Source organism: Erythrolamprus reginae, chromosome 3 (genome assembly GCF_031021105.1).
Source record: "Erythrolamprus reginae isolate rEryReg1 chromosome 3, rEryReg1.hap1, whole genome shotgun sequence".
Lineage (NCBI taxonomy): Eukaryota > Metazoa > Chordata > Lepidosauria > Squamata > Dipsadidae > Erythrolamprus > Erythrolamprus reginae.
The window spans coordinates 56893740-56909859 of record NC_091952.1 but is presented as its reverse complement, the minus strand read 5'-3'; the positions used below and the strand labels follow the sequence as shown (position 1 = coordinate 56909859).

The following is a 16120-nucleotide window of genomic DNA, read 5'->3' as shown; positions in this document are numbered from 1 at the left end:
GCTGGGATGCATGCGTGCACATGCAAGAGGACTAAATCTGCATGCACAGTGCACCATTCACTACCAATACGCCATCTTCTACCGTACCGGTTGCAACTCACTACTGATGGTAAGTCATGGTTACGCCAGCCTATTTAATTTGAGATCTAAGCCTCCGTACAGCCACCAGATGTTCAGTGCTAGCTTTCATTTTGCCTATCTAATATGGTCTATTGTAGTGATGGTGAACTTATGGCACGATTTCCACAGATGGTATGTGGAGCCATATCTTCCAGCATGTGAGCCGCTGCCCTAACTCAGCTCCAGTGCGCATGTACATGCCGACCAACTAATTTTCGGCTTGCACAGAAGGCTCTCTGGGAGGGTGTTTGTGGCCTCCGGAGGAGGCAGAGAAAGCTGTTTCTGCCCTTTCAGGTTCCATGAAAAGCTCTGGAGTCTGGAGGAGGCAAATAATGAGCCTACCAGGTTCACCAAAGTCAGAAAATGAGGGAGCAGGGGGATTGTGCACCCGTGCATGGGGGGGGGGCAATACGGGATCACACGAACATGTGCAGGGGAGCATTGAATTATGGATGTGGGCAGGGGTGGGCGGCTGCCTGGACGGGGGAATTCAGTGGGGTAGCAAAAATGGAGCTCCATCCCAGAGCACCCAATTTGCACTGAAAGATGTTGAAAGAAAATGCAGGGCGTCCTGCATAAGCCCTGTGCACAGTGTGGTAGTAAAAATTTTGGTAGCCCTTCACTGGATGTGGGCCCTCACATGTGCTTTTGGCACCCAAGGAAAAAAGGTTCATCATTACTGGCCTGGTGGATAATAAAGTTTAATAACACCCTTGCTCAGTAGTGTAACAGAAAATGTTTAGTATCTAGCTGTGCCCTCTCAGTTACTACCACTACATCATGTTCCTAACAGCTGTTCAGTATGTTGGGCATTGTTACTCTCTTCTCAACTGGATCACAAAATTCCTGAAAATTTAATAGTCTCCCTTTATAAGCTGTATGACCTGGCTCCAACATATCACTGCCCTTGCTTTATTTCATAAAAGATATAAAGCATTTCATAAAATTCTGTTTCCTGAATTATCTTTGAGTTCCATATTTCTATATTGTTTATTGAGAATACATAGGAATTACTTCTGAATAATTATGCAAGGAATGCATGTTAATAATATGGTGAAGCTAGTCTGTGGGTCACCGAGGATGGAGCTATGATATAAAATAAGTGACATCATCACACAAGATCAGGATTAGGGACCTGTGTTTCACTTTAAAAAAAATAAGTCTTTGCCTGAGACTTATATTGCAATTTTCATGAGTTTTTCACTTTAACACGGCAGAAAAATACACTATCAATTTTCAAGAGTATTACAAAAAGGAAAGTTTCTTTTGAATTTTCTAGAATTAGCAGTGTTGTAAGAAGAGAGTCATCTCTGTATAGGGTAGGCAAAAAATCAGAAAGATTTGGGGTAAATTCTTTTATGATTGGAAAGCTTACATCTTTTTTTTTTTAAAAAAGATTAGTCTTAGAGGTGCTACCAGCTTTTTAGTTATTTGGAATCACTGGGTAGCTAATAAGGCTGCAGAACATATTAGAGTACTTTCTACTATATGCAGTAAAACTGCAAATTATAGTAGAGAATTCACAGTGGGGAGTATTATCCAGGGAAGGACTAGATATTCATATGAAGCCCTTGATCACAGTCTAATAAACACCCCCCGCCCCAATTCCATTCCTAATGATTTCCTTTCAATGTCCTTCTCTTTGGGGTGGGTGGGGAGTAATAGGATTAATAATCCATTGTACTCTATACTTTCTTACTGTGTTGACCAAGGCTATAAAGAAAACCTGTTTTGTAGGTGCCCATGAATGCAGCTGCATTGCTGCAACCATCTTTGTGGGTTGTGTGCAGTTAAATTGTGACTTTTTAATCTTGTGATTGTGCATGTGAATGAATATCAGAGAAGAGGAACTCCCCCCTACAAAAAACGGGGGGGGGGATAAATCCTTGATTAGTCTGATATTGGTAGCCCCAAAGCTCAAAATACCATTTATAAGAGGTTTGAGTACATAAAGGGAAGATATCTTTGACCCCTACCTAACAAGCGTAGCACACCAAGCATCCTTAGCCAAAGAAGCTCCTAGAGGCAGGGTGGGCGATGCTGACAAAGCATCTTTTCAAATTTGGGTCAGGAAGAGTTAATCCCACCCTGGTACTATTTACTCCTTGCGCTAAATGACAGAACGGGCGTCACGTGATTTTTAAATCTCCTGAGAGCGCATGGAGCATGCCCAGCTCTGGCTCTTGATGCAGGATGCCAGATTCACTAGCAGCATAGCATCTTCTCCTTGTCCTACTGAGCCTCTGACGATAAATTGGGGAGGGGGGGGAAACACGGCAATGATTGACTAGCATTGCAGGAGAGGAGCGGACGAGTGAGGAAGAAAGGGAGGGGGGAAGAGGGCCGGCTGCCATTCTATCAGAGGAAGAGCTGGCGACGGCGACAGCAGCAGCAGCAGCAGCAAAGAAAAAAGAAAAAAAAAGGCTCTTGGTGGAGTGAGCAGAGGCAGGGGAGGTCATCGCCATGGCTTGGAATCTGCCCACCTGGAGATGAGCCACACAAAGCAACTGCACAGTGAGTGTCTCTGTATCTCCGAGGCATTGAATAGCTGGGTGCTTATATTTGTTAGAGGCAGCTAGCCAGCCATTGACAGGTGCATTGCTGGAGCTTTATGGAGGATGTTGGCGAGAGCCAGGGCAATGACAAAGAATCTTCCAACTGAAGGCGACTTCTTCCTGCAAAGCAGAAGAGGAAGCCTCTAAATGTGTGTGCGGGGTGGGGGTGGTTCCGCTTGCATCATATACCCCATCCTTGTTGCTTGCACAGGGGTCTCACTGTGCTGGGGTTGTGAATGATGCTGAGCTTGAGTGGCACTGTCACTGGGTAAACGTGCCGGAAAGCATGTGCTGTTCTGAACAAGCAGGTAGCTTAGCAGCCTTCACGGCCCAGGGATATACATATGCATCTATTTGTGAAAGAGAGAAAAACGCTGGGATGTAGTATCCATATTCCTGTTATTGGAATTCTTCCGTAAACTTATCTCCCTCTCTAATTAGGTTTTGGCAAGTAATGAGGAACGGAGATTTAATTTGGTTAATCAAGGCGGGAATTTCAGCAGTTACCAAAAGGTTTCTTGAGTGCATGTCTTTAAAGAGTTTGCACACAGAAGCAGTCCAGTTGAATTGTCTAGGCTTGTTGCCTTTGCAGACAATACTGGAAAGATATCTGTTATCTAGCAAGAGTGAAAGACTAGAAGTGGGAGAGACAAAACGATCCTTCACAAGATGTGTGTAGCAGATAGAGGAAGTCAAGCCGCATTGGGTAAAGGTTATAATTGCAATGCGTTCTTTATGCTTCTTCTGTGAATAAGCCCCACTGAATAGCATGGGTTTTGCTTGTGACTTTTTGGATTGTGTTATAAAGCTTGATTTAGGAAACTAAGTTTTCCATTGCTCTGAATATCTGTTGTGTATGTATGCAGTGATATGCATATCTGCATTGGAAAGATTGCCTGATGTTGCTGTTGGATGACAGAGGAGCAGGAAAGTTGTCCCTGATGTCTTTCGATAACAAGAATCTCGGTGGTATTCAGGTCTGCTCATCCATGAAATATATTCTCAAAAATTCGTCCAATAGTCAGTTTTAGTTTAGGGGGGTTATTGTGTACTGCACAAAATGTGGGTGCACATGTGGTTGTGCATGCATTTACACCATTAGGTATGCATGTGCACCAGCATGAATCTACCCTGGTTATAAGCTTCATTGTGCTGTGTGGCAGAGCAATTGTCCACGGTAGCACAGGCCATCAAAGCAATGTGTCTCGGTGGAATGTGTCTGGTTTTTATAATGCTCTCACTAGTGTTTCGGAGCAAGATATGGTGGACAAAATGCCAGGACATATTTGTATGTTATCAGTGCCATTCCAGGAGATTTGTTCACATCTATTGCTTGGTCATAAGAGGACATGGCATATATGTTAATTCTCACTCAAAGCAGTGGACAGGACCTAGAAACTATTAAATAGTTATGTAATTTGGGTGCTTGATGAGAAGTTTCTCTTTCAGTCTGCTCTATTAACTGTCAGTGCTGCAAGATTCAACAGGAACAGTTGTTTCCCAGTAAATTAAGCTGCCTTGAAAACAGGAGTCTCCTTAGCTCCAATTGGCAGCAGTCTGTTTGTGATACAGGATCCTAGCTCTGGGCTCCCTGTCACGAGATCTTGGTAACCTGGCTTTGCATCTATCGACAGAAAACAAGGGTTTCTTCTGACCTCTCCAATGCAGATTGCATAAATCATTTCATTTGCTTTAGAGCTGCTGTTCAGGCTTCAAGATCTGCAGCTTAAACGTAGTACAGTGTGAGTGGATCTAGTGTGAGGTTCCGAGGCTCTAATCCTTCCCTGTAGTTGCTGCTCTGTCTTTTTCTTGCCTTTACCTGGGAAAATAAAAATAAAATAACAACCAGATTCACTCTTCCTGGAAGGAACAGAAAACAGTTTTCAATAGCAATCCTGTGCAAAATGCGAGCTACTTTGATGTAGTGGTTAAGGCATCAGGCTAGAAACCGAGAGACTGTGAGTTCTAGTCCTGCTTTGGGCACCAAGCCGGCTGGGTGACCTTGGGCCAGTCACTTTTGTCTCGTCCCCAGCAAGGAAGCAATGGCAATCCATTTCTGACATCTTGCCAGGCAGTTGCAGGGACTTATCCAGCCAGTCTCCAAGAACTGGATACAACTAAAGAAAATGGTGGGGGGAAGCAAGGTTACAAAACCTAATCAACAAGCCCATTAAATGGGGAGACTGATAAAATGACTTAGCTCTTGTGTACTGTACTTTTAACCCCCCAATCCTAAAACCATTATACAGAAGTAATGTTAACGCCATTGAATCTTGTATGTATATGTTTATGTAATGAGTTTGGTCAAGATATGTGATTGTGTTTGAACATCTGGTTGGTGAATCACATTTTTGTTAGACTGAAAATTTCAGCTATAATAAATCCGATCCTTTATTTTGAACCCACAATAAATTACTTATGCAATTAAACCACAAAAATGCCCTCTGATTCATGAGGTTTATCTAAAAACACCATCACATGAATTGTATCTGGCATTTGACTCCCCCCCCCCCAAAAAAATTGGGTAAACGTTAATGCTGTTGGTTTGATAGCTTCAGGTTTGCACACATTGGTATGTCTTTGCTAGGTATATTACACATTACCTATGCATGAGGAGCGGCACAGATATCCTATTATTATTATTATTATTATTATTATTATTATTATTATTATTATTATTATTATTATTGAATTATAATGTAGGGCAAGATCTGTGTGGTTGTCTGTGAATAAATACTGTATAATCAGCTCCTGGGTAACTACAGGCTCACTTCCTTTTCAGCAAAAACTATGTAACCATATAAAATAATCTGAGATTTTTTACTGAATGGTATTTCTATCCCCATTCTCATCCCACACAAAATACACATCTATAATATTACGTATCAGGCTTTCTAGTTAAATGGCACAAACCTTAGGCACAAACAGCAGGACACAATGTCTGGAGACTCATACAATTTTCACTATTATGTATGGAAAGAAACTCTTCTGGATTTTTTGTTAAAACATATAACATCTTTTCTTTGAAGTAAGTGCAGACAATTTTACTATGAGTTTTCTTCCAGATGCACATTTTTTGCAGAATAACACAACTTGACTATCATTCTGTATAATTAAGGGATTTGTTCATTAAATTGTACTTCTTGCTTTTGGAAAAACATTATTTTTAATCCTCTAAGTTTCTTCCTTAGCTAACTTCTTATATGTGGATGAATTGCAAAGTTTCTGTATTTGATGGAGGATTCTTTATAAACTCTACAGTATTTCTGCTTTGGGCTCTGGCCTGGATTGTTTGTAGTAAGTCAAGATAGAAGTCTATGTCATTCCTGCTACCGTTGGATGCTTACGTGCTACTGTACTGCTGTTATATAAGTTAAGTCCACCCACCAACACTGATCTATTGAAGAGTCTGATAAACTTCCAGGGAATTTTGTATTTCTGGAACATGTTTTGAAGCCACTTTGGCATGGTACAGCCTTTCCAAACCGAGACTGTCTAATCTATTTCCTACAATGCATGACAATAGATGAACACAATCATCTGAAAGGACATTATCCCCTTGACTCAGAAAACTTTCCGCTTGTGTAACTTACCGTATGTCTTAGATTTCGGATAGGGTTGACACATATCCTCTGTTAGATGATAGGATAGTAGCGTATCTAGAAATTTATGAAAATAAACACAAGTATGTTTTGGTTGAGATTCTTTAAAAGAACCATATAAATAAGATTTTAGGCACAGGCAAGGGTTTTTGATAGCAATAGTGTTCATTGCATACTGATCTTAGTGGTTTTTTCTGAAGCAATGCCAAAAGGAATGTGGTGATATAAGATCAAATATACCTTGTTAACCAAAACAAGAAATTGAAAATGCCCTTCTTGGCTTTGAACAAGCATCCCCATGGGGAAATTAAAAAAAAAATATATCAAAGGAAAGATTTCCATACTGAATTTGTAGGGACACATGTTGCTTTGCTACTTGCTAACAATGACCTGCCTCCCCCAATCCATTTTTTTCTATTATGTGAAATGAATCCCCTTGGAAAGGTAAACTTTTTTTAAATCCTGAATCTGATAAACAGTTGCACAACACATACACATCTACACACACACACACACAAATATTTACATCTTGTATCCCCACAAGCCTTAGATCTGTCAAAATTATTTTTCTCATCTGGAGTTTTCAATGCAAAGGCATCATTGACAGGGAAGAATATTGCTTTACAGTACACAAGTTGCCACCAAGGACTATGGTACATGAATATTGCCTGCTCCCTCCCTCTGAGTATTATGCCATGCTGGGTTTTTTCCTTATTCTCCATTTTAGTATATGTTATAGCAAGATTACAAAAAATAGAATAGAATAGAATAGAATGGAATGGAATGGAATAGAATGGAGTAGAGTAGAGTAGAATAGAATAGAATAGAATAGAATAGAACAGAACAAAGTTAAACAGTGGAATGAATAAAGAAACATTAAATACACTAGTGAACTTTTAAAAAAATCCTAAAATGTTTTCCAGGTCTCCTAGCCAGGAAAAATTTAAACAAAATAGAAAACAGGATAACACAAGAAAATAATTGAAAAATATTAAATAAAAATACTAAACAGTTACAAAATATATTAAATCTATAGAAACTGGAAGTTACTGCGGTAACTTCTAGAAATCCACTCCTCTACCTGAGAAAAATGAAATAAGGACAGAGAAAGTCATGCACCAAAAGGCTTTCCAGAAATTGCTATCCCTGTAGAAGGATGCCTGCCAAATTATTTAAGCTCAGAACTGTAATCATACAGTTCAACAAAGGTATTTGGGGAAATAGCAGCATTTTTCTAGATGACAGGTGCACATGTTTAGGTTTCATGTTTCAATTCAAAAATGGTCCCAGTGTAATTTCATTTTTTTAAAAATAGTATCTTTATTGGGCTGTAGATCAAATTTATTCTTCCCCGAAACCTTAAAGAAGTCATATGTTGGCAGCATTATGATAGATAGCTTTCTTCCCACATATACACAGTACTTACTTTTAATATAATTTTTTTCTACTCAGTTTGTGGATTTGAACAATGCAATTCTGCAAAACCATAATATCCTTCCTCCTCTTAAATATTTATCTGAAAGCTGCCGGGGAGCTGGAAAGGTTAATCAAGATATTAAAGTGAGATGACCTGAGCAGTATTTCTGATTGTCATTTAAGTCAGGTAGAACTGCTTAGAGTCAAAATGAAGATGCAGAAACAGGCAAGAAAAAGACCAAAAAAATAAAACTAAATGTTAATATAGGACATGCCTGCCGTTACTTTCTGGAACCACAGCAAATGCAAATGACATTGTTCCAGGCAATCAGTGCATCTGTGGACAATTCTCTTATTCTTGCTAGGTTCTCAGCTCGACTTGACCTGTTGGCAAAACACAAGCCTCCATCATCTTCTATTTCTATCTATTTCATTTTTCTAATAATATCTTATATTATTCTCAGCTATCCTGAGAATGAATTATCATCAGTGGTGGGCTGCTGGCTGGTACGTCTAATTGGGCTCGTCTCTGTGGCTCTGGAGGTACCATGAGTTTGAGCGGAATTATGCTTCTGCACCCGTGCAGGTAGCAAAATCACACATGATGAAGCAAAAAACCTCACTGGAACACTTGCGCACCTGTGTCTCCATGAGCGATTTTTCTATCTCTGTGCGCAATTTTGCTACCTGCACAGGCACAGAAACATAATAATTCCATAATTCTCACGTAATCACATGTCTTCTATGAAGAATGATAAGGGAATACAGAAGCACAAGGTATACTATCAAATTGGTCTGATAAGAGTCTTCGGAGAAGGGCAGAATACAAATCTAATTAATAATAATAATAATAATAATAATAATAATAATAATAATAATAATAATAATAATAAACTTTACCAAAATGGCATCTTCTATTTCTCAGTTTTGTGTAGATATGTTCCCAATTCCGGTCACAATTCAAAGTGTTGGTAATGAACTTTAAAGCCCTACATGGCATCGGACCAGAATACAAATCTAAATAATAAATAAATAAATAAATAAATAAACCGCCTTCTACCACATGAATCCCAGCGGCCAATAAGGTCCCACAGAGTTGGCTTTCTCCGGGTTCCGTCGACTAAACAATGTCGTTTGGTGGGCCCCAGGAGAACAGCCTTCTCTGTGGCGGCCCCGGCCCTCTGGAATCAACTCCCCCCAGAGATTAGAACTGCCCCCACACTTTACCTTGTGGTTTTCACTCATTGATGTGCTTTACTTAATCAAAGATGTATCTTTTAGATGTTTGAGGATAGTAGATAGTTAGTAACATTTTGATTAAGAAAACAAGAAGCTACTATATTTTTTAAAAACATCTTTGAAGGGGATCCTGCTTGTGAATTTAGAACAGAATCTGTTTGATATCAATGACAAAGTTCTATATTTCCCCTTATCTTAAAATACTGAACATTGATGTACACATTTTTTAATAATTACAAATTACAATTTTGTTGTTTTGTTTTGTGTACCAATTGTACCTGTCCCTGAACTGGGAGACGCTGTGCTAGTTCATTATGTGTTAGTTACCTTATATGTGGTTTACTGCAATGTGGTCTATATGGAACTACATTTGAAGACCACTTGAAAGCTTTACCAGGTCTAGAATGCAGCCTTTTGTGCAATTAGGAGTATGTAAGGTAAACAGGTGCTGTATGCGGAGCTTCTCATGCTGGCTGGGGTTCTGCCACTGCCTGCTGCCAGTGGTGCCCACGTGCCAAGGAGCTGCAGGAGTCTGTTGAGGAGACTGGTGACGTGTTGCTGGAGCCTGGGGTGCCCCCAGCTGGGCATAGTCATCAGGAGGGCCACGGGAAAGCTGGGCCAAGATCCGGAGAGGGGCAAGCACCGCAAGTGCCATGGGGCACTTTGGGTCTGGGCCTCCAGTGTTGTGCTTCAGGCATGACTCTGCACATGCGCAAGAAACTAAAGAGTGTGTGCCTGCCACCACCGCTGGAGCATTCCAGTAAGGCCGTGAATGGCTGCCCTTTACTGCACCTAGGTTTAAACTTACCTTTATTCCTTTGCCCGAAGTACAGCCAATCAGCTGCTCAGCTGTGTTTTGTGCTGATAGCTACTGAGCATGCGTGGAAACAAAATTGCATGATGGAAACGTCACAATGCGACTCGGTGGCGAAAGTAAGTGGAACCAACCTCTGGGTATAATCATCTTACTATGGTTCCCATTTGTAAACTAATTCTCTTCTATGACATGTGGACTTCAACTCCCAGAATTCCTGAGCTAGCATGATTGGCTTAGGAATTCTGGGAGTTGAAGTCCACAAGTCATAGAAGAGACTATCCCTCCTCTAGTGCTGCTAAAATATGAAAAAAAAAGATTTAGGAGCAAGTGACAAGAAATATTACAGCCAGAGGACATTGTCATTACAATAATACAAACCATTGGTAAATGGACTACTAAGTGAGCATATATAGAAACTTTAAAGCATGTATGCCCCATTTCTTTCTCCCTTCCTCAATATTTAATTCCTTAAGCTGTTTTTATTCACTTTACTAAAGGATATCTGGCAGGATCATCTAATGCATAGACGAGAACTGAAACATGTTTTCTATTTCATCCAAATTATGAAAATATCATTGTGGGAATATATTTGGGACTGAATCTTTAAATAAAGAACATGGGTTTAAGCCTGCTGGCCTCCTCTGTTCTCTGAAGTATTAACAACAGAAACATAGCTCTGCATCCTCTAAAATCTCTAAATACTCCCCCCTCCTCAATCTACTGTGGTTTCTTCTAAAACAGCTTCACTTACAATTGTTTGGTATGCAGCCCAGGTCCATGCATTTTAGTGAGAGAGTCTGATTGGGTTTGCATGTATTGAATGCAGTTCATCACCATGCATGAAGCAGGAGCTTTTGGAGACAGAGTTCTGCAGAAGGGTGACCTCAATGTTTTGGGAGAAAATTGGATGTTTTATTCAGGATAAATCACCGGGAAGGAGCCAGATGAAACTTGTGCGAAATGACTCTGTGCAAGTATTTGCTTTTTTAAATGTTCCCATCTTACTAGAGATATATTGGTTGAGATTTAGATTGCCTCCAGATTAGAATATCAAAAAGAATTAATCTTTGAATAAAAGACGAGAAAAAAGATATATATGTCATATGCAAAATAGTTTAAATGTTTAAATAGCAGTGTTATTATTATTTGACAGCATTTCCAAAAGGCCAGCATGTTGGGAAAATGCAGGTGAAGGATATTTAAGTTGAAGTAATTAAAGTTGATATTCCATTGGGATAAGGTCTATGATAAAATGTTTAAGACCTGAAATGTCAGGCCTTTCTAAAAGTAATGCTGTATTGCAGGGGTGGGTTCTAATTTACCTTGCTGCTGGTTCGCTCCTTCCTGCGCCATGTGGGTATGCTGCATGGGCGTGCGCTTCACAGACACGTGCGCAGTAACAAAAAATCTGAAAAAACCCCCCAAAGCTGCAAAAAAAGATGGCGACTGAATGCAGTGCTGGAACATCGCTCCTCAGCATGCTCAGAAAGAAAAAAACAATTCACTTTTAAAAAAAAATATATCTAAAGATTAAAAAAAAGATGGTGGCACCCATGGACCGGCACCGACCAATCCGGTGCGGGTAAATCATGGTGACATCACCAGCGAGTCACTACTAGTTTGGGCGAACCCACTCCTCCTGTATTGAATTATTCAGGTCATACATATTGAATTCTTACCGCAAACTAAATTAGGATAAAATGGGGCTGAATTGTTAGTGGTTCAGTGTATTATAGAAAACCTAGTCATTATTTTAGTCTGTTGTGTGAATCAGGCCAGTGATGGGCTCCTATGGGTACGGTCAGGTACGCAGTACTTGTAGCAAAATTTTGATTTTTTTCTTCTTCTTTTTTTCCTTTCTGGGCTCTGGGAATGTTTTTCCTATCATAGTAAATGAGGTTGAATGTGTATAACTTTAAAAGAGGTGTGTGTGCGTGTGTGTACATTATTATTATTATTATTATTATTATTATTATTATTATTATTATTTATTACATTTGTATGCTGCCCCTCTCCGCAGACTCGGGGCGGCTCACAGCAGTGATAAAACAGTATACAATGGCAAATCTAATATTAAGTCTAAAATAACAATTTTACATTAAAAAACTAAAAAAAAACCTTATATAAAAACATACATACGAACATTCCATACATAAAACTACACAGGTAAGGGGAGATGTCTCAGTTCCCCCATGCCTGATGGCAGAGGTGGGTTTTAAGAAGTTTACGAAAGGCAAGGAGGGTGGGTGCAGTCCTGATCTCCGGGGGGAGCTGGTTCCAGAGGGTCGGGGCCACCACAGAAAAGGCTCTTCCCCTGGGTCCCGTCAGCCGACATTGTTTAATCGATGGGACCCGGAGAAGGCCAACTCTGTGGGACCTAACCAGCTGCTGGGATTCGTGCGGCAGAAGGCAGTCTCGCAGATATTCTGGTCCGGTGCCATGAAGGGCTTTATAGGTCATAACCAACACTTTGAATTGTGACCGGAAACCGATCGGCAACCAATGCAGACTGCAGAGTGTTGGTGTAACATGGGCATACCTGGGGAAGCCCATGATTGCTCTTGCAGCTGCATTCTGCACGATCTGAAGTTTCCGAACACTCTTCAAAGGTAGCCCCATTTACAGAGCGTTACAGTAGTCGAGCCTCAAGGTGATGAGGGCATGAGTGACTGTGAGCAGTGACTCCCGGTCCAAGTAGGGCTGCAACTGGTGCACCAGGCGAACCTGGGCAAACTCCCCCCTCGCCACAGCTGAAACCACATACACTTCATATAGTTGATAATCAGGTGTGGGCTACTGCCCGGATGGGGGGGGGGACGTAGTGGTGTAGCGAAAATGGAGCTCCACCCCAGAGCACCCAATTTGCACTGAAAGATGTTGAAACAAAATACATAAGCCATGCCCACAGTGTGGTAGTAAAAAATTTGGCAGCCCAGCACTGGTTAAGGCAGAATATGTTATGCTTCTTGGGCATGGAATGTCTTGTGACAACAATAATTGTCTTTTGTGTCATTGGGACTAGCAGTAAATGCGTTGTTTTGTTGTCAATTTTTTCTTACCTCATTATTTGTGTATTACCTCTGCTCTGAATGACTAAGTATAAGTAAGGAAAGCTTTGAGGGGGGGAAAATCAGTTGCTAAATCAAAGGAAAGCTTGCTTTGAGCATATGGGATTCCCACTGACCCTCCCCCACAAGAGATTATTAGCAAGTGGCTCTGATAGGCATTTAAAAGTAAAATGAAGGGAACTTCAATCCCTGCTTTGGCCTAAAGCCGTAGGACTACAAAAATGCAATCTTAAATTTGGCAGGTTAGGATTTTTGAGGCATAAATTTAGAAATAACATTATAACATTGTGTTTTCTTCATGAAGAAAGAAACAGTAATATTTAGCTTGGAGTCAATGACCACACAGAGACATGTATGAAAGAAGTAATTTCAGTGTAGGATTTAATAAATTCAGGGATTTAAACAGTTCAGCAGAACCTGTCATCCTTAAGGGAGTACTACGGTAAGTGATTTTATTGGTTAAAGAAATGAATTTGAATGAATGTGGTTAGAATTTTGGATGGGACTCTATTTTGTTTGAGTAAGTTTCTGGGTATTTGATTTTTTTACCTTATTTATCTACTGGGATGTGAATACATCCTGCTCAAGGTTAAAATTGGCTTTGTGATTGGTGGAGTGGCTGAACCTCTCAGCCTGATATACAGTGTTCCCTCAATTTTCACGGGGGATGCGTTCCGAGACCACCCGCGAAAGTCAAATTTCCGCGAAGTAGAGATGCGGAAGTAAATACACTATTTTTGGCTATGAACAGTATCCCAAGCCTTCCCTTAACACTTTAAACCCCTAAATTACAATTTCCCATTCCCTTAGCAACCATTTAGATTATTACTCACCATGTTTATTTATTAAAGTTTATTTAAAAAAATGTTTTTTAAAGGCAGACGAAAGTTTGGCAATGACATATGACATCATCGGGGCAGGAAAAACCGTGGTATAGGGGGAAAAACCGCGAAGTATTTTTTAATTAATATTTTTGAAAAACCGTGGTATAGACGTTCCGCGAAGTTCGAACCTGCGAAAATCGAGGGAACACTGTACTTCATGAGGCTGGTGTGAGGATAAAATGGGAAAAATCTAAATTCCACTCTCAACTCTTTTGCAGAAAACTTTGGAATTTTAAATAATACAACAAGTACATATGAAATATTCAATGAAAATGTAAGTAACACTAGGAACTGGGGAGGAAAAAAGCAGGGGATAATTGTATATTCTAGTTTGTGACCAGATGTGGGGAAAAAAAAGAAAGCTTTTCACAGGTTCATGACAAATTGAGGGTCTTTTCACATTAGAAGGTTCTAATTTGCAAGCCTTTGCAAATGTCGATATAGGTTAAAATCAAAGATAACTGTCACTGGCCCCTGAAAGAGGAAGGCAAGGGTGGAAATTCACATATTGACAATCTTTTCATTGGCCTCTCCGACGTGCCAAATGAAAGTGTGCCAGAATTTGCATTAATTTAATCGTGTGGATGGATTTCAAGCAGCCGCTTTTGTTCCATCCCTTTAAGCTCCAGGAAAGCTTTGTGCCTTGACCTCTGGCCTGTCTTCATCCCACCTCCACTCACTCAACCACCCCCCTCCCCTCCTTTCAGTTCCTTGATGGACTCTAATGAGCCCCACCAACAGCCACTTAGACAGGCGTTAATTGTAGGTGCTGGGAAAGCAATAATTAAGGGATAATGAGGAAGCTTTTGTGTGAGTCTGGGCGTCCTATGCCCATGTCAGCAAACACGCTGTTTGGGTGCTGAACACCCAGTTAGTCTTCTTTACCGGCTTAGCTTGCTGGCCTAAAATGGATCTGATGCAATCAGTCGAAAACACCCTGGAAGCTTGCTAATGCTCAGCAACCAGTTTTGCTATTAGAAGAGTTAAGGCAGTGTTTCTCAAATAGTGGGGCAGCCCCCACCCCACCCCACGTGGGGCGCAGAGTGATGCCAAGAGGTGCGCATGACCCCAGTGAATGTGCTCTTTTTTAGCCGCAGGGAGTAGGAGCTTTTTGAACCAACAATAGTACACAGCACAGAGTAAGAGATATAGGGTACAGATAACAAACCCTTCAGAGATACCATGGAAAATATTTAACAGGGATGAAAAGAAAGGAGGAGAGAGCGGTGTGCCACAAGGATCTGTTCTGGGTCCTATTATTTTTAATATGTTTGTGAGTGACATAAGGGAAGGTTTGGTAGGGAAGATTTGCCGATGACTCTAAAGTGTGTAATAGGGTTAATATTCCTGGAGGCGTCTGTAATATGGTAAATGATTTAGCTTTACTAGATAAATGGTCAAAGCAATGGAAACTGCAGTTTAATGTTTCCAAATGTAAAATAATGCACTTGGGGGAAAGGAATCCTCAATCTGAGTATTGTATTGGCAGTTCTGTGTTAGCAAAAATTTCAGAAGAGAAGGATTTAGGGGTAGTGATTTCTGGCAGTCTCAAAATGGGTGAGCAATGTGGTCGGGCAGTAGGAAAAGTAAGTAGGATGCTTGGCTGCATATCTAGAGGTATAACAAGCAGGAAGAGGGAGATTGTGATCCCGCTATATAGAGTGCTGGTGAGACCACATTTGGAATACTGTGTTCAGTTCTGGAGACCTCACCTACAAAAAGATATTGGCAAAATTGAACGGGTCCAAAGACGGGCTACAAGAATGGTGGAAGGTCTTAAGCATAAAACGTATCAGGAAAGAGTTAATGAACTCAATCTGTATAGTCTGGAGGACAGAAGGAAAAGGGGGGACATGATTGAAACATTTAAATATGTTAAAGGGTTAAATAAGCTTCGGGAAGGAAGTGTTTTTAATAGGAAAGTGAACACAAGAACAAGGGGACACAATCTGAAGTTAGTTGGGGGAAAGATCAAAAGCAACATGAGAAAATATTATTTTATATCTTTCCAAACATCAAATAAGTATTTTCTTAGTGCATAAGGTCATGTCCTTCTAATTTTAATGTTCTCTTATCCTCTAAGGTTATCCAATTTTTAATCCATGTTAAGGCGGCTGCCTGATAATATAATTTCCAATTAGGGAGGGCAAAACCTCCCCTCTCTTTTATATCTTCTAACATATTTATCTTAATACCACTTTTTAACAATTCCAGATTGGGTTGCCCCATTAGATGCAATAATACATCCAAATTCTATCAAGGATACAAGAATAATAAGATATAAAGACTTGTTAGATGATCAAATGAAATTAAAAACTAGAATTAGATTACAAGAGGAAGGGATACAAATCGATTGGTGGCACTACGCACAGATTAGATCTAGATACCAGAAAGACAGCATACGTTACATATTTAATAA

The 16120-nt window shown here is 40.3% G+C and overlaps 1 protein-coding gene across 2 annotated transcripts in view; it reads left to right on the top strand.

The window, feature by feature from the left end:
- LOC139163984 (pleckstrin homology domain-containing family A member 7-like) overlaps positions 1–16120 on the top strand; it is a 74701-nt gene that overhangs the window by 26210 nt on the left and 32371 nt on the right. Inside the window, exon 4 of one of the 2 annotated variants that reach the window (XM_070745445.1) lies at positions 13920–13975. The exons of the other annotated variant lie outside the window; for it this stretch is intronic. Coding sequence (XP_070601546.1) covers positions 13920–13975 — 56 coding nt within the window. The remainder of the gene's footprint in view (positions 1–13919; positions 13976–16120) is intronic. 2 annotated transcript variants of the gene reach the window in all.